This window comes from Stigmatopora nigra, chromosome 8 (assembly GCF_051989575.1).
Source record: "Stigmatopora nigra isolate UIUO_SnigA chromosome 8, RoL_Snig_1.1, whole genome shotgun sequence".
NCBI classification, from domain to species: domain Eukaryota; kingdom Metazoa; phylum Chordata; class Actinopteri; order Syngnathiformes; family Syngnathidae; genus Stigmatopora; species Stigmatopora nigra.
In genome coordinates, this window is record NC_135515.1 from 9491493 (window position 1) to 9519006 (window position 27514).

Genomic DNA, 27514 nt, shown 5'->3' on the forward strand with positions numbered 1-27514 from the left:
AAAAGTAACAAAGTTAGATTTAAATGTACTTTATTAGTTAAATCCATTATCTGCAGAAAACACCAACTCAAATTTTGGCCAATAGGTTTTTAAGACTTTGTGTCTGTATTTCTAAAATTATATTTTATCACCCAAAGCACATCATTCTTAGCATCAATCATGCATTGAGGTTATTTTTCTTCAAGATGTGATTGCTGCCTTAAGGTGAAAAAAAAAAACTATGAAGAGTCCAAAATACTAATTAATGTAGATTAAAAAAAGACTTCAGTCTTGTGTAGAAAGAAAACATGATAGTTAAACCCCGCTTGATCAGATTAAATTTCGTTGGAGGGCCCTTAATAAAATATAATCTTGAGATTGTTCTAAGTGTGTGTGCTCACTCTAATTTAACACAGACATCATAAGTTATGATAAGGGCGTATACACCTGTTTTATTGCCTTTCCTTGGATATTAAGTTTGTTTCGATAGCAAATTTTAAGGTTAAGATCTAGTCTAGGTCATATTAATGATTTAAATAATATATGCAAATATTAAATATTTATCTTGGTCCCCTTTTTTCCAGTTCCATAAAAGAACTAGTCTTTAAGAGCTGTGTACACACTTTGTGGAAATATATGTATTTAGTAATGGAAAGAAATGCAAAAGAGCGTCAATGGAGGTCAACCTATACAATGAAAGTAGACATGAAATCTGCGATGTCTATATAATTTCACCCAAACCCTTGATGATTATTACTGAAAAACTACCACTGTAAAAAGATAAATAGAAGTGTTAACATTGCAAATTAAACATTTCAGCCACTTTTCATCAGCCAACTCAACTGTCCTTCTCTTTGCCTCGGCAGTATTTCATCAAAACAGGTTTAGAGAGAATAAGTTTTGGTATCTGCGTTCCTCAGCCATTTGGACAGACATCAGACAATCTGTCTTTTAAAACATTACAGAGGAGTGATTAATGAGGGGTTCACAATCCACCAATCACAATTTGATTATCTATGACATTATATATGTGAATTCTCATCTCCTTGACCAGAGGCTCCAGGGAACCAAGTATTTAAGCTTACGCTAACAAAAACCTGCTTTTAGCTGCGGATTGAGTTCAAACGGGACTGGAATTTAAGCAGCAGTTGCAGATTGAATTTCAGGCGGGCGATGCAGAAGCAGGAGGGGGCATTTTCAACGGGACTGGTGGGAACTGAGATGGAGATGAAGTGGTATAGGATTGCAGACATCGCTTGGTAAATGGATTAACCCAAGGTTGTGTTGGCCTAATGTGTTGCATCTCTGTTAAACAATTAGGCAGTAGCCATTTGTATCCCTCGATCAATCTTGCCCAGCCAGAGAGGGCCATTTTGAAACCCCCGCGGGACTGATTGAGGACACTCCAGCTACAAAAGAAAAAACCCAGGAGGTTCGCTGACCTTCGTTCCACTCAGGTAATCCGCACATCCATCTTTCCTCCAAAGATGACAGATATGGCAATTTAATTGTGTTCGGCTTCTCTTGTAGCACTTTTATTTCCCTCTCAACTAATGCGAGGATGAAGATGACTGAACTTTTGAGTGCTGCCTCTTGAGATTTCCTTACATGAGACCACAAATTTACATACAGCCCTGACAGCAATGTTTCATGACATATTGAAGGCAAATATTTCAAATGAAAGAAAAAAGAAAAACAAAAAAACATGTAACCCAAACACAACGCTCCTCAAAAGAGAAGTTAGTTGGATTTCAGGTAGTAATTTGACCAGGCCATAGACAACCTGACATAAGTAATGATACATTACAGGGGACGTTCTCGTTTTCTCTGGATTTGTTCTCAATTATTTCTTTTTCAAAACTATGTTTTGGGAGCATTTGATTTTGCAACGATGTTAAACATTTGTAGTTTGTGCATCAGGGATACAAAGTGGTTGGCACATGTGAAAAAGCAGTCAATTGTTTTTCTTTTGTTACCTATAGAAAAATAATAATAAAAAACACATTTTGGTTGCCCGTTTAAGTACGTCTCCCACACGGGACTCCCTCAGTTTTTTTTCTGTGACCAAGGGGGGAAAGAATGCTTGGGAGGGAGCTGTATTTTACAGTGTCAAAAAACGACTTCTGCTTACAACCGACTTTCCCACACCATGCAACGGCTTCTTCCATCTCCCCAAACACATTTGCACATGTCTGTTTTGCTAGCAAAATAGAAACTCAAAGACATATTCACTCACAGAAAAACCTCGTTCAAGCACACTTTCTCATACTCTCATTTACATTTTGTCACCTAAATTTGCAAATAATGTATCATTGCAAAATCTGTAAACACCTTTATTTTAGATGGGTGTTTCTCTCTCTCTCTCTTTGTCACAAAGCAGGGACACTCAAAAAGATTTTTTTTGATCCACAAAAGGGAAAAACACTTTCGTTTAAAGCCAGGGGTCAGTTCAAAGCTTCCCCCCCAACAACTGAACCCCACCCTCGCCTCCTGCTCCTCCTTCGGTTTGGGTGATAGGGTTACACTCCCACTGATTTATGCCACTGGAAGTGGTCATGTTGAGGCAAAGAAACAGACTTAATCATACACAGATTCAGGCACGTGAGATCAAAAGTGTTAATGTGTTAATTTTCCTTTAGTGTTTCATTTTCATCATTGTCAGAAATCCAGAACAGTTCCTTGAATCCGCACTTCATAGCCCCCCCACACAACTCCCCCTTCCTTTGTGACTGAAATCTGAACTTTAATGGAGAGCAGCAGAGGCTGGGCTGTCTTTTCCACAGCAGTTATAAATCCTAATAAATCTATCATAATAAATGCGTAATCCACCGTGTCTGGATGAGGGGAGGCAGCACGGGGATAAGGACAGCCGCAGATGACGAGCTGTATTACCAGCGGCTGAAACCAGAGATTCCAAAGCCTCTAGTGAGCATTAGCAGAAAGAAATCCAATCATTCTCAAGATATCCTCTTTAACACACATGGGCACAGGCCCAGGCACACGCACATACTAAGAGACACGGACACATAGGCAACATTGTTCACGGGGCAAATGTGGATGGTCTCTGAATGTATAAACACTCTATATGTTACTATTCACATCCGCACAAACACACACTTCAAACTTCAAGTGCCATATAACCTCTATGAAACAGTTGTGGAACAAGCTCCAGTGACAAGCCAAATGCAACGCCTGTATCGTAAAACCTGGAGGCAGCAGATTCTCCTTAAATCACAGGCATGTCCCTTTGGCCACTTCAGTTCAATTCCACGTGTAAAAACAAACTTTTTGGACTGCTTTAGAGCAACCATCGCCAGAGCGACCACCCTGTCACATTATTGCGAAGCCGTGGCCTTGACTCCAAGGTGCACTCTATAACAGCTCTTACACATGACTCTCTGGCAGTGCTCAGCTCTCCCACAGGCAGCACAGCCATTCATCTCTATTTTCCTGAACCCGGCTGATAAATCAAACCACTGTGTCCTTAAGTTGCTGGTTTAAACTGCATTCAAAGCATTCAGCTTTCCCAGGCATGGAAATCAGTGAAAAAAAGTGACATAAAAAGGGCACTTAGCTTGCCACCCAAGTGCAGAGCAGTAAAGAAGGCCAAAGTAATGATCAGTTTTAAGTGGTGGAGAGTAGGGAGGGATGACGAGAACCGTGGTCGTAAAATCCATTTACACAACAACCAGTTGCAATATGGCTAAATGACTAAACAAAGGGAAGCTCTGGAACATCCTGGTGCTCAGGAGAAGATTTTTTGCAAATGGACTGAGCTCTCATAATCACTAAACAATTTCTACCAGTGTTTATAATGACACTTCAAAGGATAAACACAATATTACAATATAAATGTTACTGTCATTTGCCTCATTGCTGGCTTCACTTGCTTTATCATACAAAACTTTTGTGTAAAACTAGAAAAAATAAGTTCACACCAAAAGGAAGCAATCATGTTCCAAACCAGACAACTGCCATCCAAAATTACATTCCAATAAATGTAGAATGATTGAATATGAGATATACTACAGAACTACCAATTACGCTGCTGGGAGGTTCTTTTCCTAAACTCGATGTACTCTCTGTTATAGGTGATATAATATTTAATGTATTTTTATAGATTTAATCTGTAAAATACTAACTGCCAATGTTGCTTGACTTTCCATTGAATCTGCCAGGATATTTCAGACACAAACTCCCAACGCTGACACATCATAGTACTCGCATTAATACCACTGCTCAGAGTGTACACTTCCCTGTGGCTCTTTAATAACATTCTCCTCCCACAACTTCAATCAGAGAAAATTTGATTATCTTACCAGCCTGGTTAGTGGTGACGGTCACAGACACTGCCTGTTCTGGCCCGGGGCTCTGTGGCGAGACGCCATTTACCGCCCACACTTCGAAGGTGTAGTTAGTATGGGCCTGAAGCTCGTTGATAGACACTCTGGTTCCCTTTAGGCTCAATTGCTGGGGGCTATAGTGAATGGCGTTGCCGCAAGGTTGACAGCGTCGCCCATCGGGTCCGCAGCGTTTACACACTACGTTGTACGTGAGATCCTGGCGTCCACCTGAACTCCTTGGCACACTCCACTCAAGGTTAACCGAAGTCTCGTTCACATTGGAGATTAGGTGTAGCGGTGCTGTTGGAGGCCCTACAGCGGAAAAGGAAAACGTTGGTGATGAAAACAAACAATGATTTGCAAAATTCTAAGATGGTTCTGAATTACAGCAAAATGTTCTTATGGCCATTGGTAAAGTGGAAAAAATACATTATTCATGCCACCTTATGGTTTCATCAGGTTAACACAATGGTCAGTCATGAAAGCTGGGGAAAAATATTTTTCATAATATATCAGCATGCCACGTGTAGTTACACATTTTGAACAAAACTGTATTCAAAATTTTAAATATATGAGGGACTTTGTGAGGGAGATAACCATGTTTTAATGATGTATTATTGCAGGAATCGGGAACCTCCAGTACCATTCTACTACGACCACCATCAAAAATAGGTTGTAATAATTAGCTTTAATTTAGCGGGTTGAACTTTATGTGATATTCAGAGTTGATAAATGGTAAATTCAATGACAAATCACAGTAAAAACATAGGAATGTTGAAATATTTGTTTTACAACAAATCTTAAATATCTTTTGATGTCTGCTCTATCAAAAAGGTTTCCAATTTTGACCCTGCATTGTGAATGAAATTCAATCCACCATGATTTTTTTTTGTATTGGATATGCAGCAGACAGCAAAAAGTCAGTCTGTATCTAAGGGACTGCCTTTATGGCTGCCAACAATAACTGCAGTGCATATTTGTGTTGGACCATGTTATTAAGCACCCCTACTATCACCACAACTGCTTTGATCTTAAATCTAAAAACTCTGCTTTTATATGCAAGCAGCAATGCAGATTTGGCACAAACTCCTCTTATCATCAATTTCAATTTACATGTCAGCTCTACTTTAATGAATGTGTTTTTTGTGTGTTGCTTTCAAATGTAAGATTCTGTAATTGACTTAACTCTCCCTGCCCTCGCTCCATCTCCCTCTGACTAATGAAGCGCCGGCGAGTGCACTGGAGGGGATCGATGCATGCTGAAATATGAAATCTAGTCAGTTGGCAGACTAATCATTTTGCAAAGGAAATTAATTATCAGTGTTATTTTTGGAGTAGCACAATGACAATGAATGATGTCACTGAGACACACAGTGGGAGACTATAAATGCCTCGAGTGGGTTTATAGTATGTGTGAACAATTATTGCTGAGTGAATAAAAAACTTACAAGACTAATGTAAAGGTATTTGCATCATAAAATTTGTTCTAAAATTGAGCAAATGCCGAAAGCAGGCAGTGTGTGCTGGGCTTGAAAATGAATCAATATTGTTGGGCCATGTGTGGAGGAAAAGGATCGAAGAGAACGGCATCAGTGAAATTGTTCATCAATTCAACAGCTGCCTTAAGCAACAACCAAAAAATAAAATTAAAATAATATTGCACATTTCCGATTCCCTTATACTACTTAACCACAGTTAGAGTTAGAGATGCTGTTTCTAAAATAAGGTCACCACATCCGAATGTGAATATTCCTAGTAGTGAGCTTGTTTAACTTTCTTATTCAATTATCTACTTATTTTGGTGGAATAGCACTGTAGGTGGAGCTCAGTTTATGAGTGGTCAGTGTGTCCCCAGCTTGGTGCCCAGAGTTGCCTGGAATTGGCTCCAGCACCCCGCCACCCTTATGAGAATAAGCAGTATGGAAAATGAATGAATGGATAGTACTGTAATCTGAACTTTACAACTTGAAGTGGACAGATGTGTAGGGTTTCTTGCTTCATATGTCACTTCTTCTAAATGCTATTTCAACCAACTTCAGCTACACCTGTTGCTCTCTCAGAATGCACCAATGGGTGCAAGGGAGACTGGGAGAGCTGCTGGCTGTGAGTGGCACTTTATAATTAATCCCAAGAGAGTGTGAGGAGTGAGGAATGGGATTTTGGAATAGCATCCACTCAATAAATCTTAACATGAATAGTCACACTTTTAAAAGTAAAGTCTGGCTAAAATAAAGTTTAGGCTGAGGCTCCCTCCTCCTCCTCCTCCCCTTTCCATCCGTTTATGGGCAGGCAATTTTCTCCAAGCATTAGTACTTTCTTTCCTGTCAGCCCATGCTTCATCTGTCTTTCTCGTTTTTACTCTTAAATGTCTCCCTTTACATGCCCCTACCTCTCTTTGCTGTCTAACTTTTTTACTTGTCTCTTCCAATCAGCATTTGCGGGTTGAGTGTCATGCAGGTCCAAGGTAGTGTGTGGGTAAAATTGAGCCGAGAGTCCACTACTGCAACCTATCCGGCATGTATTTAATTCCCCCCCTTGGGGATTCTCCATTCAACTCCATTCTTTTAAGCCAAACTACCGGTAAGAAAACTAGGAAAAATCTGAGAAATACATCAAGGGCCAAAAGAAACTCTGAATTGTACAACGCCAATCATTGTAACCAGCAGGCATCAGAACAACCAACTCTCTTGAGTGTCTACGGCCTTCACTGCTGCCCTGTGACGGTCATATGTGTAGTTTTATGTACATTTCTATGTACTCTAAGCATTGCTACAACTGTTTTTTTTCTCAACAGCAACTTAATGTTTATTTTGGAGAGGAGACTAATGTAAGAAAGGCAAATGTATTGTCTTGTTACATTTCAAATGGTTATCAAGAAAGGGATGTCTTGGGAGTAACAATATAGAAGAATTACAAAATGTCATTTAATTTGCTGCCAGTACTAAAATGTTAAATGTTAAAATATCAGCAATGCAATTAATTAAAAAATATATTCCTCTATTCAGTGTCATCATTTTGGGTTGACAGATCCTCAGTCCATTTGTTTTCCCAGTTAGAGCAATAGTAGGGGAAAAAGATCATTCTGAGTGACCGTTGAGAGGAAAGCGGCAAATTGTCGGATGTAGAGAAGAGTTTGAGTGACAGCTGCAATTACACTGCCCAACCATTGGGCTAAAAAGCAACACCCAAGTGCACGAGGAACGGATCAGAAGACAAACGGTGGATGGCTAGTTCAAAGATCAAATGGCTAGTACCCAATGAAACAGAGGGCAAAGGTCGGATGCAGTTTGGAACACCAAAGATTGTGCTGTTAGGTCCAATAAAAGCATCCAAGTAATTAGCCGTGGCAGCTGTTGCTCGCAGCAGCCAAAGTAGAAAGCCACACTGACTAACAGGACAATAGGGATGATCTCAGCCAAATGTAAAGCTAAAAGTAATCTAGGCCATTTATTTGGCTTTGAAAGATTTGCGGAATTCATTTAATCATTTTGAGGTATAACATTATAAAATGTACATTTATATAAAAACCATTTAAGTAATAAGTCGTACATATGAATAGATATTTACCTTGACCCAAAATATGATTTTACAATTCAGACAAGAATTTAAGCATTGTGATTTTTTTAATTTTCATTTTTTGGCTCGGAAAGTATAGGAATCTGCCTTTTGTCTGATCCAATAAAGTGCTGAGCTGACTGATGAATCCACAGGAACTTGACAGGTTGTTAAGGCTTAATGTTGAGTCGGCTATGAGCAAAGCATCTTAACAGATGTTTTGGTTGGTAGAAATTGTTTTATGACACATATGCACTCAGTTACACATAAACATCTGTCACATTGAAGTAAAATTGCTGTTATTTCCTGTACAGCAAGGGAAAGAGGTCATTTGTTTTGTGGGTTGATACTTTTTTTTCATGTACTTTTCTATCAATATGAACCCCACATGCCATGAGCCAGTGGGGAAAAGAACTCTCAAAAGAAAAGACTATCAGTAGAATTTATGATTTACAGTGATATACATTAGGCCAATCATTGTGTGCTTGGCATGAAATAAAACAAAAACTGACTCATGCTGCCTTTTCAAGAAAAATGAAGAACCGTACAGGGAGAAAGGGATCTATTTTACTTTGTTCTTGGTTTGTCTCTCTCTCTCTCTAAGGCTTATCTCCTGTAATAACTGTGGAAAAATAACACTGGAATGTATCTGCCTGTACCCAATTGGGATATAGAATACTTTGACTGACAGAATATTTTTTAATGCAGAAACATCAATGTGTCATTGGCTGGACCAGGTTAACATTGCATTGAATAGTTTGCAAACAACAGTAGGCATTCTTGTCGGTGTAACTTTATATCCACAGCATTAATCTCATAATTTAGGTCAACATCTTGCATGCTTTAATCAACAAGGATGTATTATTTGTACTTACGAGTGCATGGCATGGATGCTGGGTCTGTTTCAGAACGGAAATATCCCTTGTCGCAGGCACAGGACGTGGAGCCCTCCCTGACAGAATAGCTATGGAGTGGGCACTTGGAACAGGCCCCCTCAGTGGCCAGAGCACGATAGTAACCAATTTTACAAGCTGTAAAAGAAAGAACAAAATGTATATGGTTAAATATTATGAATGATGTGTAGTCGTTTTACATCTAGTCAAACAGAATCAAAAACTTCACAGATAAATATAACATGGAAGTTGAGCCATGCAATTCAACACAGTAGATCAGCAAAGTAAGAATAAAAGACAAAATGTTTCAGAGCAACAGTTGCAAATACATTTCCTTTGACGCCATACTGTATAGTTTTGTAGCTATGAAGTCATTTTTTAGCAGATATACCAAGAAATTAAAAGACAATGATGTCTAATTGTCAATTCTTGGGCAGCTTTCATATATCAGGCACCACACATGATTAGTTAAGTATCACTCCATTTGGCGACAGTGCAGTCCTTTCTTTTGAATGACATTTTGATTGTGGGAGGCTCTTCTTTCAAGGAGTTCACTATCGTCTTTTAGTTTGTATGATGGCCGGAGGAGTGAACTGATCTTATATTTCACCCGGAGTGCTGCACCAGAGTCAGCGGACAAAGGAACAATTCTCTGAAAGGTGCAGCAGAAACAGTCACAACAGCGATAGGACCAAATAACCTGTCGATCCAGGAGGCTGCCATGTGCAACGGAGAGTATTGAGAGAAGATTACTGGTTTGGATTTAAGAAATTGTATGTACATGTAATTTGGGCTGGTTTGTTGACTAGAATTTCTTCAATACCTAATTGAAATGTCCTTTTTAAGTACAGTAAGATTTGATTTGTGTGCCTGTGGAGCTAAACCAAGTACTTACTGAGTGAGTCACTGCTGCCCTAAATCTACATTGGGATCTACACCATTGGAAAGAAGTTCGCTTTAACCCTTCCTCTACCCCTCCACAAAATTCTATCAATAACAAATGTCTAGTAAATAGAACTAGAACACTACATCTACTAACACAACAAAAATTGTGGAAAGACCCTCTCTTGAGAGCGCAATAAAGTCTCTATTGGGCTGGTTCTTCTCTTCAACTACTGGATTAGCGTAGGATGGTGAGGTGGGTTAGGTACTACCTGCTGAGCTATTCTTTGCCCACTCCCACACAGTTCATTGGGGGTAAATCCCTGCTAGAGTTGAGCAAAAAGTTTCTTTGATTGTGGGCTGCAGGGGTGCGTGAAGCTTGTATTGCTTTTCTTCATAGTTGCAAAAAAAAGAGGAGGGATTAGGCATGAGGTACTTTTTTGTTATCTATTTTAACGCCCAAGATCGACACTAAAGGAGCTATAACGAGCCTTTGGAATTGTTGGTTATACCAGGGGTTGCGGACAGTTCAGGTGACAAAAGCCATTGCAGCTTTCAAAGTTTGTAAATGTGCACTGAGCAGAAAAGTGTCTTGAGTTTCGAGTTGGGTCAAGCAGCTGTTTGAAATGGTGGCTCTCAGCTAAAAGCTCAAGAACGAGTTAATTGAGTCCCATGCTTCACAGACTTCAGGTTTGAGTCGCTTAAAAAGACAGTTTTAAGACAGGATACCTCAAACTGTGCACGGTTGATTAGTTTTTTGCTCTTCAGTTATTAATCTGTTCCAGGCTGATCCTTGACTCCCGGCTGGCTATTTGGGAATTATTTGCCAAACTTTAAAATCTGTTTGCCATTTGACTTGGACTGGATTGCCATGGTTTTAAAATCCTGGATATTTTTAAACATGTTTAAAAATGGGATGTCAACATATGTGGGTATGTTTACAGCAGTGGCTGCCCTACAGGAAAGAACAGTGGAAAGAGCAACGATGTTGATGTCCAAGGTAAAAATTTGCTTCCTATTAAGAGAGGGAACGTGTGTGAGGAAAGAGAACTAAAGCAGTGGGTGGTCTTGGAAACCGCAGCTTTAGGGAGGAATCTCCCTTAAGAGCCAATGGATTTATTACTGTCCAGATCAACATGGCCAACCTATGCACATGCAAAAATAAAAACTTTCAACAACACTCTTGTATTTATTTATTTTTTACTTTTCATAAGATTGGGTCAAGCACATTGCCTGTGAAAATCCAAAACACATTTTGTTTTTAATAAAACCATTTTGCAAAGTCATTGTCTGACTTTCACAATATATTGAGGCATTTTCTCTACAGGGCTCCTTTTAGATAGAGACGGTTTGTAAGGTACCAAATCCCTAAGCTCAGAGATCAAAGGCGGACAAAAGGCTTGCGACTTATTCTATTCTGAAAAAGCAAAGATGGAATCCCTCATAGTGTGGGACATCACATTCTTCCCCCTTTCTACCCTAGAAGCCTTTTCAGTCTTCATCTTTTCTCTTTTGTCATGCATTCTCCCACCACATCCACATTCCAGTTGTTTGTAAGATAAAGGGAGAAAGGGAGCCAGCCACTGTTTGTGGTACTCAATAATAAGTTGTGTCCATTTCTCCACTGCTAATTAGTCGCAATGCACAAGAAGAAAAAAAATATCATGACAAGAGCACATGGACATGAAAGACACAGAAGAAGACGTTGATAGGAATCGACAAGCAAGTCAATTATAACCCAGCTAGTTTTCCTTTGTGGCGGCAGCCTACACATGAGGCTTTGAACAGTGATGCATTCCAAATAAGACGTCAACCTACACAATCATCCATTGGAACCCACGAAGACTGACCTGCATGCAAATTAGAGTTAAACTTTTCTCCTGCCCACACAACAAAGTCCTGGATACAGTAGAGATCAAGAGTATACAACAAAAGAACTCTGGAATTTAACACCTAGCACATGGCATACTAAAACCAGAGTTGAGAAAAAGAATAGTAAGTTGAACTGCTGTGTTTTCATTCCTTTTTTCATGACTGTGATATCTCTGTAGGGTGTTGAAGACCTGTTCACATTATTTTTGGAGGCCATAACCGACAGTGAGTGTTCTTCAGAGAGGCATAAGGGCAGAAGCATCTAAATACAAAGCTGTTCTTTCAGAGAAAAAAAAAGGAAAAAAAGTGGAACGATCATCTTTCAAGACCCGAGGGCAAACTGGTTCTCTCCTTTTGAGAAGTCACCACTTTCCATTCAAGCCTTGTTTATGCTATATCCATCTTTGTCTTTGCAACTCATCTATTAATTTTTCTAAAGGTCTATAGCAGGTGAGATTCCTTTCCGTTTATCCTTTGATGGCAATTCCTGTCTGGGTTCAATAAACTCTCCTAAATCTTTGAACGAGGTGCTGTCTATTTCGACACAGATGGATGACATACAACAATCACACCCATAGACCCGAGCCGCTGGTTGGTAGCGGGGATTAGTGTGGATGACTAGCTGCTGAGTATTAGCATCCGTCACAGGAACAGCAGGACAGTGGAGCAGGTTAACTCATTAATTCTGTCACTAGGGGTTATTAATTGCCTCGGCCCTGACAGCGACTTGCAGCCACACGGCCAGCGAAACCTATCAGTGTGATGAATGAGGGACACACGGTCACCGAAACTGATCACCGTGATTGATGATAGTTTCTACATCACGTCTTAACCTTGACCCAGTGGCGGAAAATGCCTGCCATTAGTCGTGCCGTCTTAAAATACAAAATTAATGAGTCATTAATGTAGATGATATTAATATCAGCCCTAACTAAGGTCAACCACAACATACCCAGTAAGGTTGGCAACTTCAATATTTGTATCTGTTTATTGCAAATTTGCTGATTGTGGTCAGCATCACTATGAGCAACTAGTGCCTAGATTTATTTTATTTTTATTAAATGAGTTTGCAGCAGGATCAGTTCAACTCAGAAGATTGATTAAAAAGTCTGCTTTAATGAAAGTCCCGGAAGCCATTGAGCGCATATGAATAAAAATAACAAAAAGTAGATGATTCTATGTTATCTTTGACTTGAAGCATGTACTTCGTGGACATAACATTTCTTCATCAATCTCCATTTTATTTTCATTTAATTCTGAATTCCTCTGTGACCCAATTCCTATTGTTATGCTTATTTTTATATAAATACAAATACATATTGTTTAAAACACTTCCTGTGTACCAAAAACTCCACCTTTGTATTGACACGTAGACCATAACTTATTACTTCCTTCTGAACTTTTTATAGCCTGGCCCTAAGAAAGATTACGAGCACAGTAGTCTTATCATAAAATCTGAAATATTCGACCCAACCTCTTTTAGAATGGTCATGAGAGACCGCACCCTAAAATCTGAGGCAGGGTCATAAAAGTTTACGTGAGTGACAAACAGAAAAAGCAACACATGAATGAAGAAAGGGATAACATTTGTCTTCTTTCAAAGCACTTCAACAGAAGCATTATTTTTTGATTTTTTACATTTGCTTCCATGTAAATCTTCCAGGGGATATCACCAAAAGCTGAATGCCAACTATAGAAAAACGTCTTATGAACTGCTGATGACTCAGAGACTATAACTCAAGTGAAAGATAAGACCATGTGCGTAATAGTGTTGACACAGTGTCTACACAACTTCATATAACCAGAGAGTGTGGAGGCCACCTACAGTAAAACCAATGATTCGAGCGCAGCAGCAGCAGTGGAGGGCACATTATCATCAAATTCTTCATACAAAAAAGAGCTCCAGGGAGTTAAAGACGACTGCACATGTGCATTTGTGTTTGATTAGGCATCTGAAGTAAATGGTTTCCTGGCAATGTTTACAATGAAACAAGGTTCATCTTAATTCATCAAAAACAAACAAAGTAGAGAAGTTAGAGGTAGATGAGTTTGCAAATATGGTTACGCTTGGGGACAGATATTTTGTGACAGACCACCAAACAATGGAGACGACCAAAATGCTCTCCTCACAGCATGTCAAGGATAATGGGCCAGGAAAAGGGAAGATGTGTTAGAACATGGACAATCACACACTAAGAATAGGTAAAGGAAAGAGGAAGTGATAGAAAGCTCATTTCAAAGGGGCCTCATATGTAAACAAATAGAAGCCACATGTTGAGCTGTACTACAAAAAAAAAAAAACTATACTCCTCAATACAATGACTTCACCGATGGGATGGTTTTATTTTGACCCTTAAATAAACTTGACACAACTAACAAGGCTACTGCGTGAGGCTACATTGTAATTATATCTAATTAAAATGTTATATAATAAAACAAATCTAGATTGGTCAATCTGTAAATGCATGCATCCTGCATGAGTAAAAAGACCAACTGAACATAAGTGTTACACGATTCTGTTGTGTTTAGATTAAATATGCTCATATATGTATATGCTCATCTGTGGGGTGGGGTGTTGTAGATCAGAAAGACAAGATCAGTAGATGGACAGTCTCAATTGTCCAAACTTTTGATTAGTTTTATTTCTACTTTAACTATCCCTTGCTGTGTGGCCATCATGGGTACATGATTGATTCATGTGACCTACTGTACAATAATGTGTCCCACATGTTCATTCTGTGACCTACTTTTGACCAGTATTAGCTTTTCAGAAAAAGAATTGCTTGCCATATTTATCGATAATTAATTAAACTCAAAACAAATTAAAAGATCAACAACATCAGAATATTACAAGTATCAGTTAGAGCGGGTAGAATGTGAATTTGAAAGTAGCAACTGCAAAATCTATAGAATAAAATCATACAATTATGCCACATAAAAAACCTGGAAGATGAAAAACGTAACAAAACATTGAGTGTGTGTTTTATCTGAGAGCAAAGATGAATAACATCAATGTCTCTGATGTAATCACAAGTAAAATCTATAGCTGAAAAATGTGAATTTTTATACTTGTCTAGGTAATCTTTGTGGAGCTACCCAGACGACAGCCTGTCTGGGGATTCAAAACACCTTCTATTGTGTGTGTGGGTGTGTGTATGTGTGTGTGTATGCACTTAGCAATCCATTGTGACTGTGATGTGTTTGTCTCCACGTATTCACATTTGCGTGTTTGTGTGTGTTCCATATTGTACATAAAAACTGTTCTGGATCACTAGTTCATCAAAAGTTTATGACAACCCACATGAATATTCACTGTCAGTGCTTTAACCTTTGACTTCTCTTGAAGTCAGCCCGCCCATCTTTCTCTTCCACCTAAAACATTGAAGTGTCAGGATGGATTTTGTAACATGACTGCAGTGATTAGCATACGTGCATGGGAGTGGAAGTATTTCTGATGTTAACTCAAAACATAAAACTTGTGGTTAAATTGCTCAGAAAATATTGATATAAGAATACTTTGTATAAGATGTAACATATGCTACATATACTTTAAGGTACAGGTAGCAGTAGTGACAGTAATATTGTCCGCAGTTACCCCAGGTCATGACCCAACTACAGCAGGCTTGTTCAGAAAGCAATCACCATCAATAGCCATATCCCCCCCACTTCACCTTTCACATCTCGCACCATTTATCAAGGCCAACTAGACACAAATCCATTCATCATTGTCTTAGCCAGACTTCCTCCATCGCACACATTTTTGTTTCCGCTTGGCTACATCTGTATGCAACTTTTGTATTCACATCCATTTTCTTTTTCTTTAATGCTCAACCACAATCAGTTTTTCCTTTTTCCTTATCCTTCTTCCTTATACACTACATAGTCTATGAGGGATTGTGGCTTTCCTCTTCCCCTTCCAGCAGTATTTGACAGCTCACTGAGGCTCAGAAGGGATCATGGTTTCTAATCCCGGAGACGTGTCCCCACATGGACACACCTCTTCCTTTGGCCACTGATCTGCAGCTTTGGACCCCCAGTGATGAAAGCCTTCCACATTGCCATATTGCATGTTCAGGTTTTCTATAGCGAGCTTGTAAAGAAAAGTTAATGGTTGATGCATATTTATTACTAGTAAATAAATGTCTAGTATGGATAGTATGTATTTCTTGGTATATTGTACATGGAGAGTAAACACTCATACTTTTTTTAACAGTCATTCAATCAGTTTCCCCGGGGAAGGATAATTGAGGGATTAGTGGTCACGATTAGGGAGAAAAACTGTTTTCCATGTTACATAGACAAATATACGTACTATGTTACATGAAGTGTGCATGGTGTTAGCGGCTTATTTAACCATAAAATGTTTCGCTCGTTACGGAGTGCTGAATAACACTGGTAGAAAATTATATCAAAGTTTGCATAATTAATTATAGTTGCAGCAAAATTGGTTATATGGTGATTAGTCATTTTTATATAACTAGTATAGGCATCTTCACTGATTGGCTTGGTAAAAACATAGAATTGGATACTGCCTCACCTGGCTAGTGAGAGATGGGAATCCATTTGAAATGTTTGTCATTACAAAATAAATCTACTTTACCTGATTAAAAGGTTAAAGGACCAGTATGCCCATGCATTTTGCCATCTGATATCACAAGGGGGATTACATGGGGTTATGAAATGCATCTTAAAACGGTCTAGCATTCAAATCCTTGTATAATTAACCAATGGACCATTTTCAACCACTTCCATGATTATAAATGGGGTCCGAGTTCATTAAAATGGATCCCACGTCCTGTGCCAGAGCCCATCAGATTACAGAGTAGCCCTTTATAGCAAGTTTTTTTTTGTCATAAGACCTAACTGATTGCTACAGAGCAGCCTTTGATTTGGTCACTGAATCTTGCCCCAGGAGAGAAACGAATGACAACAGAAGAGTAGCGAAGACCACCTTTATCACCGTGGCAGGATGGCGAGAGCTTAAGATAGAAATCAGTCAAAGAAAGAAATAGTGAGTGATGTAATATTTTCAAGGTGTTCGCAATCACCCTCCTATTGTCAGACTCTGAGTGAAACTTGGCCATGCGTCTGATGAGCTGCTGGGCTGCTTTGTCTCCCGCCTCAGATCCCAGTGCGGCTGCGACACTAGTAGAAGTTCATGTTATATCTTGAGATATGCCTGCTACTTTGAATGTAAACAATAATAACCAATCACCTTATGGCTTCTATGCCATCACAAGCTTTTTGATAAGTGGATGCACACAGCTTTTTACGGCAGGTGTTATCAGTTCAATCGCAAATTTATTAATTCCTTTTCATTATAATGTATAACTGTACTAAAATGCATTATTTTCACGCTGTTTCAATATAAGTGACAGGTTATAATGCTCTAAAGCAGGGGTCTCAAACCTTAAAAGTGGCCAGAGTGCTTGCAGGTTTTCATTAAATCAGTTGATTGCAGTTGGGTGCTACTTATTTTAGAAGACACCTCATTGGCTCAAGTGTTGTCACTGGATTGGTTTGAACAAAAGCCAGGAGCCACTCCGGCCTTTTGCAGGATCGGTTTGAGACCACTACTCTGAAGGCAATAGTAAAGTAGAACAGCAGTGACCCAAATGCACAGTGTAAGCATTCAAGTCATGGCTCTCCGTTGGTCAATCGTTAGCTTTGACTCTCTGTCCAAATTGATTTACTCATGCAGTGTGAGCTGAAATTTGAACAATTGGACAGAGTAGCTTCAAGTAACATGTTGACGGCGACAACAGGTAAAGCAGGTGTAACAGTGAACCAAAAAAAGTGCAGTCGTTAGACTCAAGTATATCACTTTCCACTTCACTTGCCCTTTGTATTTTTGTTGCCCTTTGTCTCAATAGCTATCTTCTCCCTAGAATTCCCTCCATCATCTCAGCTTTCCCTGGACTTGTCTTCCTCCTGTCGAAAAAGACGAGGGCAGAGGCCCTTTCTCTAAAAAAAAAAAAAAAATTGAAGAGGATCCACTTTTACTTCTCTCTGTCCGTCTTTCTCTGCCTATACATCAGTCCATCTCTCTTTATAAACACCACCTTTGCTTGGCATCTTTCAAATTAGGGAGAAAAGGGTTCAGCAGAGGAGGGGGAAGAGAAATTTAATGTGAGCTAAAGAGAAAGAGAAGGGCAAGAGAGCAAGGAGGAGAGTGTGCACAAGTGCGGGATAAAATGGAGGGAGAAGTACGAAAACAGCCGGAGGAATGGGGGAACGGCATTGAAGGGGGATTGAAAGAACTGCAGGGTTGTGATGGTACAGCCGGGTGTATTGATTCGGGGCCTTTTGACATGCTAATTTGCTTGCTGACTGCTTTAATCGCTCCCCCTTCCCATCATGAGCTTCAAAGAGGATGCTTTTCAAAAAAAGATGGGAGAGAGAAAAGGAAATGAGGGTGAAATTTGGACGTGTTTCCTACCTCCTCTGAGCCTGCCCAAGCATACTGTATGCGGAGCTACTGCTCGAGTAAAAACATCCATCATATAAGTTGTCAAATTTTTGATGTGCTAATAAGTCTTTGTGGACTCAACTATTTAGCATAAAAATGATATTTTGCCAATTAGTCCTGTTGACTGACAGGAAATTATGCAAGCATCAATGCTAATGAATGACAGTAAGACAGTCAATTGTTATTGGGGAATGATTAGATCTTCAATCTGTATTTCACAAGTTTACTTTAAAAACACTCCCAGAAGTTTAATCAATCCAGTTAAGGTGATTAAATATTTCATTTTACTCTGTTGTTGCACTTTAGGACAGTACTGTCTAAATTACAGGGTCTATTAAATACCCACACTGGACTATAAACCACAGGGTTTCAAAGCAGTTTGATATGAAATGTATTACTGTGTGTAAGCTACTAATTGTGCGCACATTGCTAATTACCTGAGACATTAATATATTATTACAAGTAATCAATTTATCAAGGGTAAATACCCTTGAATTTTCATTTAAAAGTTAGGGAGAATAGAACTGAATTTTTAATCAGATTATTTCAAATGACCCGATTCCTTTAAAGTTTGAACAATCACCTTTTGCTCATCTGTGATGGCCACACTTTCTTTTGGAATTGATCTCTCTGTACATCAATGTGTTTTAAAAGATTAGAAGATACACTTTATGAATTCCATTGCAAACAGCTATTTTAAATCATGTTTTAAATCAATTTATGTACTTGTGGCATAATAGGTTTATAGTTGGCAGCATATGGACATTCAAGGCTATATAGAAAGCACTGCGGGAGCTACAAAACTATCAACTCGGGTCACGCTCCATCACTGACGGCTTCCTGCCCTCAACAGGGCACCGTTAGGAGAAAGAGAGGGTGGTGAGTGTCAAGAACTGTGAAGGAAACAAATGCTGAAGCATCCCATGCAGGAAAAACATTTCAGCACCCCAGCTAATGATAGTTGAATTACCACCACCCTATGACACCCTTCCTCCCTTGACTAGTTAAGAAAATATAAGTGCATGAGGGTCGAATACATGTATATAACTTAAATGAATTTTACAATTACATTTATTTCTGCAATTGCACGGCAGTGGAAAATAACATATATGCAAAACATTTTGTCTTCCATTCAACATCTGTTGTTACTTCCTGCTCGTTTTTAGTTGATCCGTTGTGTCTATTCAGCAGCAGAAAATGAGCCTCTCTGGTGGCAGAGTGAGTGATGAGTACACGTCCTTCTCTCAGTGTGTTTGCGGGTGTGCAAACGCATACTAATGTGTGTGTCCGCAGTGCATATTTGCAAGTATGTGGGTAGTTGACTACATTATACAATGTGCCATTTTAACATATGCAAGGGTGGATGTTAGTTTAGGCATAAGTATTTGAATATGACTTGACTGGCATTTGGATTATCTAACAGTTTGCTCCCACACTGTGTTTGTGGAAACAATGACAGGTGATAATGATGTTCTATGGTCTTGTCTCTCCTCCAACAATGAAGGCAATCACATTATACAGCTTCCACTTCCATCTTACAAACGCTAATCACCTGGACAGTTGGGACAGAGTGTGTGGAAGGAACGATGCTCGAGAAAGAGAAGGTGCAACAGGAAACAGAAGGAGGACACAATTGTTAATTTGTGTGAATAAATATTACGGGATGGAAATAGATGAGGTGAGGTGTTTATTTGAATACAGCCACCAGGGAGCAAAAAGAAATAGAGTTCTGAGGCGAATTTAGATTGATACTCCCAAATGCATATTTAACACCTTCATCATGGAGGGAGAGAGTCTGTATAGTCAGCACCTCCATCCTTAAGCCTCTTAACAGATGTCTTGAGTGAAAATATGCCCTTCTTATTAGCAAACATATTTTCAACAAAACTTCCTGGAATTTACTTTTATATTTGCATTTACATTATTATACACTCCCAAATTACTTGTACAACAACTCTCAAGTGTATATACTATGTGTTAATCGAGGGTAAGGGTACACTTTGTACACAACAAACACATGGAACAAATAGATTGAATATAAGCATAGAAATTCCCCTTATTTGTTTTAAAAAATGAACAAAATAGAATATAATCATAAGAATGGAGTGGTAAAGAAACCAAATGGCTGCTAGAGCAATTCATTCTCCTCCTGACGAGACAAATTGTAATTACCCTGGGCCTAGAGTGACATATGTAGTCCACTAATCTCCCCTCACCCCATCAGCACATCAACATCCGTCCGAAAGTATGAACCCCATCACCAGATGAGGAGCGAGAGCCCACCCTGACCCCCAAGCTTTCCACAACAGAGGAGGGAAAGGGATCCCAAATGCAAACATACAGAGCCCTCTCCTTTTTTAATCAGGGGCCCTTTGGACCTTGGTGCCCTGCTTGCCCCTCTAGCTTTAGTCTATAGTCGACACCCTCGGCCCACCGCAAATGCAGACACACATTCTACACAGCTGTCAAAACCGTGATGTCTTAATCAATCGTGAATCCGCAACCCTGTCAGACAAAGTGCTAAGATGGATGCACGAAGGGATGAACTTTGACCTCTGCCAGGGGTGGAGAATGCAACCCCAACATGCTCTACTACCCCCTCTCGCTCTCTCTCACACACACCCATGCACACCCCAACACACAAATGAGTACCACCAGCCACATTTGGGCTCCGATAGTGCCGACAAAAAAAGATGGAGGAAAACTCATTCATCCTGTGCTGGGAACCAGAAGCTGAACTAACATTATCCGGGTGAACACACAAAGCAGAAGTACGATTGAGAACAAACACTCACAAATATAAAGTTGGTGTTCAATCTAAATTGATTTCACAACCTTCATATATCAAACTTTCTGTAAAATAGAAGTGAAATGTTGCTCTAGTGATATATTACACAACTAATCTATGCATGTGATGCCTATTGAACCTTTCTGTCGCTTGCAAAGAAGAATGCATACAAACTATATTAGGTTACTTAAATAAAACATAAAGATGCACTTGGTCTGACATAAGGAGTCCAAAAAATTGGCAAAGCTACTTCAAATATACTAAAAGTAATGCAGAGATATTGGCTTTAATGGATATGTTGGCTTGAAAAGCAATGCTGCCAGCAAAGAGATTACCCATATAATGAGGCCACATGCTTCATATGATCATGGTTTCCAAATCCTTTATTGCCTTTTAGAGTGTATGGTATTTTTTTTCCTAGTGAAATTAAAGAGATTTACTGTATTTAGAGGCTGTGAGCAAAGTGGGGCTAGGGATGGGGTCCGAGTTTCTCATTTTGATTTGAACTGAATAAATTCCAGTAAAAGCTATTTCACCTTCATTTAAAGTCTGTAACTAAATACCAGCACAAGTCTACTTTTTCACCTCTCCATCTATCCATCACTCTGTGGAAACACAGCTTTTCTGACAACTCAAATCAGTTGGTTTTTGTACGTGAGCACAAGCATATGTAGTCACACAGAACCATCTGTGACCACTTGGATGGCTTTTCCTGGGCTCCCCAAGCAGCTAGCTCTACCACTAAATCACTAGTCGTGTTTGTCATGCAATTAGTCCCAGATAAAGGCTTCCCATAAATAAGGAGAGGCGTCGTTGTCTGCCCCCTTGTTAATCACCCATGCTCAGCCTATGACCTCTCACTGCTGAGGCCCTCTGCTTATTGAGCAAGTTAGTGGGTGTTGTGCCTGCTGTTCCAGTAGACTTTTGTGACAAAATCAGCATTAGTTTGTCTTGGCTTGAAGTTTGTTGTACTGTCTGCAACGCAATATTACTCAAATACAAGAAACCAGTGCATTAATTCATTCAATTTCAAAAAGTTATCATGTGCAGGCTTACGGGGGGATGAAGGCCAAGGTATTGGAGCTTAATGCCAAAGGCTCAACCTTTCTTGTTATCCCAATGGTATCACATATGGTACTATAGCAAATCCAACTTTGTATACCATTTCTCATTTGCATCTTGTCTGTTTTCTCTAAAGATGACGATTTTTCACCTTTTTATGCCATATTAGTTGCATGCAGCATAGGAAAGTAACAACAATCCGATATATACCACGTAAGAATATCTGACTTGAAAATAATCTGAACTGAACTGTTCACAACATGAGAAATATCTGATACATGTTGTTGAATCAGATTCGGGCTGCAGTGTGAACATAGCTATAATGATTGAAACCCGTTAACTAAAAAACATGCACAACATTTTTTTATATGAACAGAAATCAAATGAAATCGTAAGACTGTGGGAAAGTTAGTGTATATTTTGGTGTCGTGCTTGCAGTTTTGCCCTTCTTGTTAAAATCCGGTGAGAATCCCTCCTCTGACCTTTGACCCCCATCAAAGAGCTCATTATAGCATAACAGCAAGTTCAGCCTGGACTAATTGACCTCAAAAGACTAATACAACCAGAAATCACTTTTTCAACCCCATCTCAAGCTTGCTTATTTTCTATCTTTTCAAACCTGCTCGAAACAATGAACTCTGCTACATATTCCATAGGTACTTCCCTACCTCCTCTTAAGAGTCACCAATTTTTAAGGGACGAATCCCATTACACATCACAGCAGGTCCACTAATTACTTCATCTACTCTCATTATTGTATCCATTGCCCAAGCAAGCGCTGAAAAGGAGACGAGAACGTGAGAACTCAAGAGACAAAAGATATCCGTTAGAGTGCCAAGTCAAAGAAGCGGTTTTGATCAAGGGAACCTAAGAACAAAGTCAGTGTGGGGAGAAAGCAGATAATATATGAAATGTCTATATGAGCACAAGTGGATTAATTGCTAAATGGATGTTAGATGTTTCAGTTTCTTACCTTGGCAGTCTGTATTTCGCTCCTCGTAGCCAGGGTTGCACAGGCAGTTTCCGATAGGCACCAACCATTCTCCGTCAGCCCCACAGTACATTTTTGGAATCTCTTTTTCCTCTGAATTATCCACGCATGATCCACGAACTTCCACAAGCGAGGAAGTGTCAGCCCCAGTGATGGTATCAGGAAACTGGGCCAAGTTCCTCACTGCCAAAGGACATTTTTTGTAGAAGACCCTAACAGACACAAGTGCAATGCATGCTCCCACGTCCTGAAAGGCCAAATAAAAGCCCTTCCGAGTCAAAGCACCAACGTCACGCACTTCTGTGTTAAGCTTCATGATGCGATCACCAATGTCCACCTGAGTAAAGCTCTCGTCAGCGGCAATGGTATCAATTTTGCCAAACTGGTTTTCACGGATGTATCGCTCTTTGTCGTTGTTGGACTCATAGTAGTGAAGATTGAAGGTTTCCTTGCACGTTCCCATGAGCCCAGGAAGGCTGTTGCAGTCTCGGAGAGTGAACTTGATCTCGATGTAGATTCGCTGAGCACCGCCACGAGGAATCCAGTCCGTGCGCAACCAATTATTCTGGTTTGGCTCCATAACATTACACACCTGGTATGTCCGGATGGGAACGTTCTTCTCATCCATAATGCTTACCTCTTCCCACTGGTTAAAACACACAACCAATAAATGTTACAAGATGGCATTCAAACATTCAAATATTTTCTCTTAAGTTATTTTCATTAAAACTTCCATGAAATTTGTCTATTTTTATAAAAAAGTTAACAAACATTACTGAAATACTGTGCAACTAATTGGATGTATTTTGCATTCCTTGCACTTGACTATGCGTTGCTCAGTATCCAGAAATATATATACCTTGCAAAAGAGTACACTGGAGATATTAGTCAATATTTCGCTCTCAGTACAACTATTAATTGTGGGCAAAACTTTATGCATATTTTATGAATTGCACCTAACAGGCATGTTAGGTTCAAATAGATACTCAGTGAGAATCATAAGAATAATAATAAATAATTACTCTACTGTGAGAGAGGAAATGTGCATGTTCATACACTTCATAACTCCTAACACACGCAATAAAAAATGTATGTGGCTGGTATCTGGAATCAAAGTGATGCATGTCTGTTTTACATCAAAATTTGTGTCAGAAAGTTGGAAAGAGAAACACGTGTTCACTGTTGTTGTCAGCATGAACTTTCCAACAGTGTAACATTTTGTTGTCCAATTTTGTTATGTCTTTGGGAAGACGTCAAGGCAAGGATACAAGGAATTAGGACGCAAGGCAGGCAAGGATGAGGGAAGTGGTGCTCATACCAAAACTTTAGTAACTTTGACAGGATCTTGGAAAATAATAAAGACTTAGAAATCAAATCACAAAACCAAACCTGACTAGGGAAAACCTGGCGAATCGAGGAACGAGGTAACGAAGGCACATGGCAGAGGAAATAAGGCACACAATCTAGCCATTGACATAATAAATAGAGAAAACAGGAACTAATTCTACAATGATGCTCAGCTGTGTGAGCACAACGGCAAGATAGGAGGGACAAACAAGAGTAGAACACAAGTAATGGGATAAACAATAACAAGCTAATCCTAAAGAATTTCTGTGGTGCTGAACCATTAACAACCTATTTTGTGGCTGCAGGACCATTAATACAAAACATATCTGAGTATATGACCACAGAAAATGTCCATAATTTCTCAAATCTTCAGGCTATTCCACTATCTGCACATTTTGAAATGAAGAAGAACTGAAATAAGGCCACACCTTTCCACCCAACATTGAAACAATAGAGTATGGAGACCAATTAACTATAATGAGAGGATGTCTGCATGCTTGGTAAAGCTGCTAGGACTGTCAATCACTTATTTGTGATCTAATGGAAGGGGGTACCGTGGGGGAATATGGGAATATGAGCAGAGCAGCGGCCAAATTCATTGAAAACAGCTTCTGAGCAGAGCCTGCAACAGCTGCACCATATGGAATTCCATTTCCCCTGGGTTCATATTCATTAAATGACATAACATATACTAATTTGAATTAATCTTCAGAAAACATGAAAGCCTTCACTTAAAACCTGACAAGTGATTATACCGTATTCTAGTCAGCAAGAGAATATACATTAAAATGTTCAGATAAGCACATGTAATATCAATTTTAGTAGTCCCATAATTGGGAAATGTGCTGTTTGAATTTTATTCATGCACCATATTTTATCCATATTATCTTTTCATGCCACTTTATTTTGTCAAGTTATATTTTCTTCCATAAAATTTCCTATCCATGTCTATATTTTAGAAAAGCAACGCTTATTCTCCTTATAAAATAGCGAAAAGTGTGCCTTATGCTGCTTTCTCCTGTATTCCTTCGTTCTTTAGGACGCTGTCGCTCGGATCCCAGATCAACCAACCCCCTTTTTTCCTTCTACTTTCAGGTAGAAAAGGATATAAAGTTTCTCCACAAAAGAGCGATTCAATTCAACGTCTATTCAGGAAACCTGACGCCCACATATTGCCCCTCTGACCATTACAGAGAAGGGCAGCAAGGAAAAAAGGGAGCCGGGTCTGAAGGGATAACTACAGCTGGTGTTCCTGAGTGCCTTGGGAAGTGAAACAACTGTTTTTAATCATTTTAGTTTCTATTATACAAGACAAAATGCCTTTATTCTAAGATCGACACAAACCTTAAAAATTTGAGGCACATATTATGTTGAACACTTCATAATTTCCAGTAGCCTAGTTCAATACCCTTTTTCTAATGAACAGGAGTGACTCATTTTTTGGTCAATAAAAGAGTAAAAAAAAAACTTCTAACAAGGGCACAGTTCTTACCCCTCCTTCTGTTGGGTTGGCGACCCATCCAAGCTCTCCCTGTGCAGCTCTGGAGTCCAATAACGTGACTAGAAAACAGGAATAGGAGAAATAAGCATTCATTTTGTGTCTTGTCATACACATCAGATTTGGCATGGGTAGAGAAAGGAAACACTCTGGCCTTGACTTGGGAATTCAAACTGATATAGAACTAAAGCAAGGTTAAGGGGGGGGGGGGTATTCTTTTTTTAATAAAAGTTAACAATAGATAATGATAACTTAAAGGCTGCATAGTATATTGTACATGTGTACACAATTATATATACATACTCTTTGAATGTAATTATCTTTCCCAAAATATATTTCCATTTTAAATATAAATTTAAGCATTAAAAAAAAATAAAACAGTTCTCCATTTCTCCGTTTTGAGTGCTTGCTTGTAATAAACTGGTTGAATCACCGACCAAAACATATTTTACACAAAACAAAAACAGTAAATCATTCATGAGAATGACAAACTGATTTAGGTGTATTTATTTCTAACATTAATCTAAACAATGATGAAATTCTAAAAACAAAACAACATTTATTTCCAACATAAATCTAAATAATTTGGAAATCCTAAAAACATTTCTGTCAATGCGTATGTTAACTTATTTACTTTGTTGCGCTTGACTACTAAACCGTACGAAGGGAAATGTGGAAAAAAATCCATAATCTTATTAACTTCTTTTATTTAATGTTATTTTTCATTTAATGTTTGGAGCGTGATGCATAGATTTATCATTTTAAAAGTCCACGCAAGGCTCCCGGGACCCGTGCAGGGAGGCAGCGGACCTTTCAGAATTCTTCTCTTTTTCATCCCCAATGTATCTATCAATGCATCGTGCGCGTGCACCTTACATTCTAACACAATTTGTCGAATCAGATAATTGTTCAGTGGCAATATTTTTTACGCACAATGACCAAAACACGCACCTAACTGCAAAGTCAAAGGTATTGAGGTCAAAGCCTAAAATAAATAGGTCATGTTATACTTGGGATAAATCCGTGTAACTGTCAATATACGTCTTGTTAAAAAAAGAGAAATATGCGTATTATTTTAGCAAACGCGCACTATTTCTTATATAGTATCCTCACCGACTCGAACCATCGCAAATCCCTAAAATAAGCTTATTTTGGTGGTACTCATTTTACTCTAGAAAATCACTGCGCAAGTTATCAAGAATTTCTCCTCAATGAAACTCTCTGCAGTGATCCGAGCAAGCGCAAGTTCTCAAGCAAAATTCAACCCTGCGGGACTCTTACCTTCATTAGCCGGGTATGTCCGAGACTGAGAAACAAGTGTCGAAATCCCCGAAACAAGGAAGGCAAGAGTGAACAAAATCTCCGCCATGTGTGCCATTTGTGTCAATGTGCCGTTTTCCCCCTCTCTTCTGATTCTTTCTTTTATTAGTTTTCTAGTCTTCCTTTCTCCGATCCGGTTCTCCGGTTCTCCCGTTCTCTCACTCTCTCTCTCTCACTCTCTCTCACCCTCCCTCACCCGCTTCTCCAATGGAATAAGGGAGAAACGCGGACACGAGCGTGGACACACCAACGAGCGCACCAAAGGCTGGAGGCGGGTCTTCACTGACTTGCGCCCCCCGTCAATCCAAATAGGAACTGGATGAGATGAGGAGGGGGGTCGCAAACAGCTCGCCCCCATCCGTACTTACGCCCCCCAGTCACTCTCTTTTCACCAGTTGGCAGAGAGGAGATGGAGACGGAGTGAGGTGGCATTTCCACGCGACATTTCCCACACAATCATAAAATTCGGTGGGTCACCGACTGACATTTAAGGATAAACTGTGCAGAGTATTGTC

At 39.3% G+C, this 27514-nt stretch overlaps 1 protein-coding gene across 3 annotated transcripts in view; it reads right to left on the reverse strand.

The window, feature by feature from the left end:
- Positions 1-27264, reverse strand: part of epha4l (eph receptor A4, like) — a 41968-nt gene extending 14704 nt beyond the window's left edge. The window contains exons 1-5 of one of the 3 annotated variants that reach the window (XM_077722152.1): positions 26961-27255; positions 25674-25741; positions 22817-23480; positions 8753-8908; positions 4299-4634 (exon numbers count right to left, since the gene is read on the reverse strand). In XM_077722152.1, the coding sequence (XP_077578278.1) occupies positions 4299-4634; positions 8753-8908; positions 22817-23480; positions 25674-25741; positions 26961-27057 (1321 nt within the window). In that variant the 5' untranslated portion in view covers positions 27058-27255. Of the gene's footprint in view, positions 1-4298; positions 4635-8752; positions 8909-17095; positions 17489-22816; positions 23481-25673; positions 25742-26960 lie in introns of those variants that run through there. The other 2 variants (XM_077722153.1, XM_077722154.1) reach the window with 2 other exon arrangements.
- Positions 27265-27514: the final 250 nt, after the last annotated feature.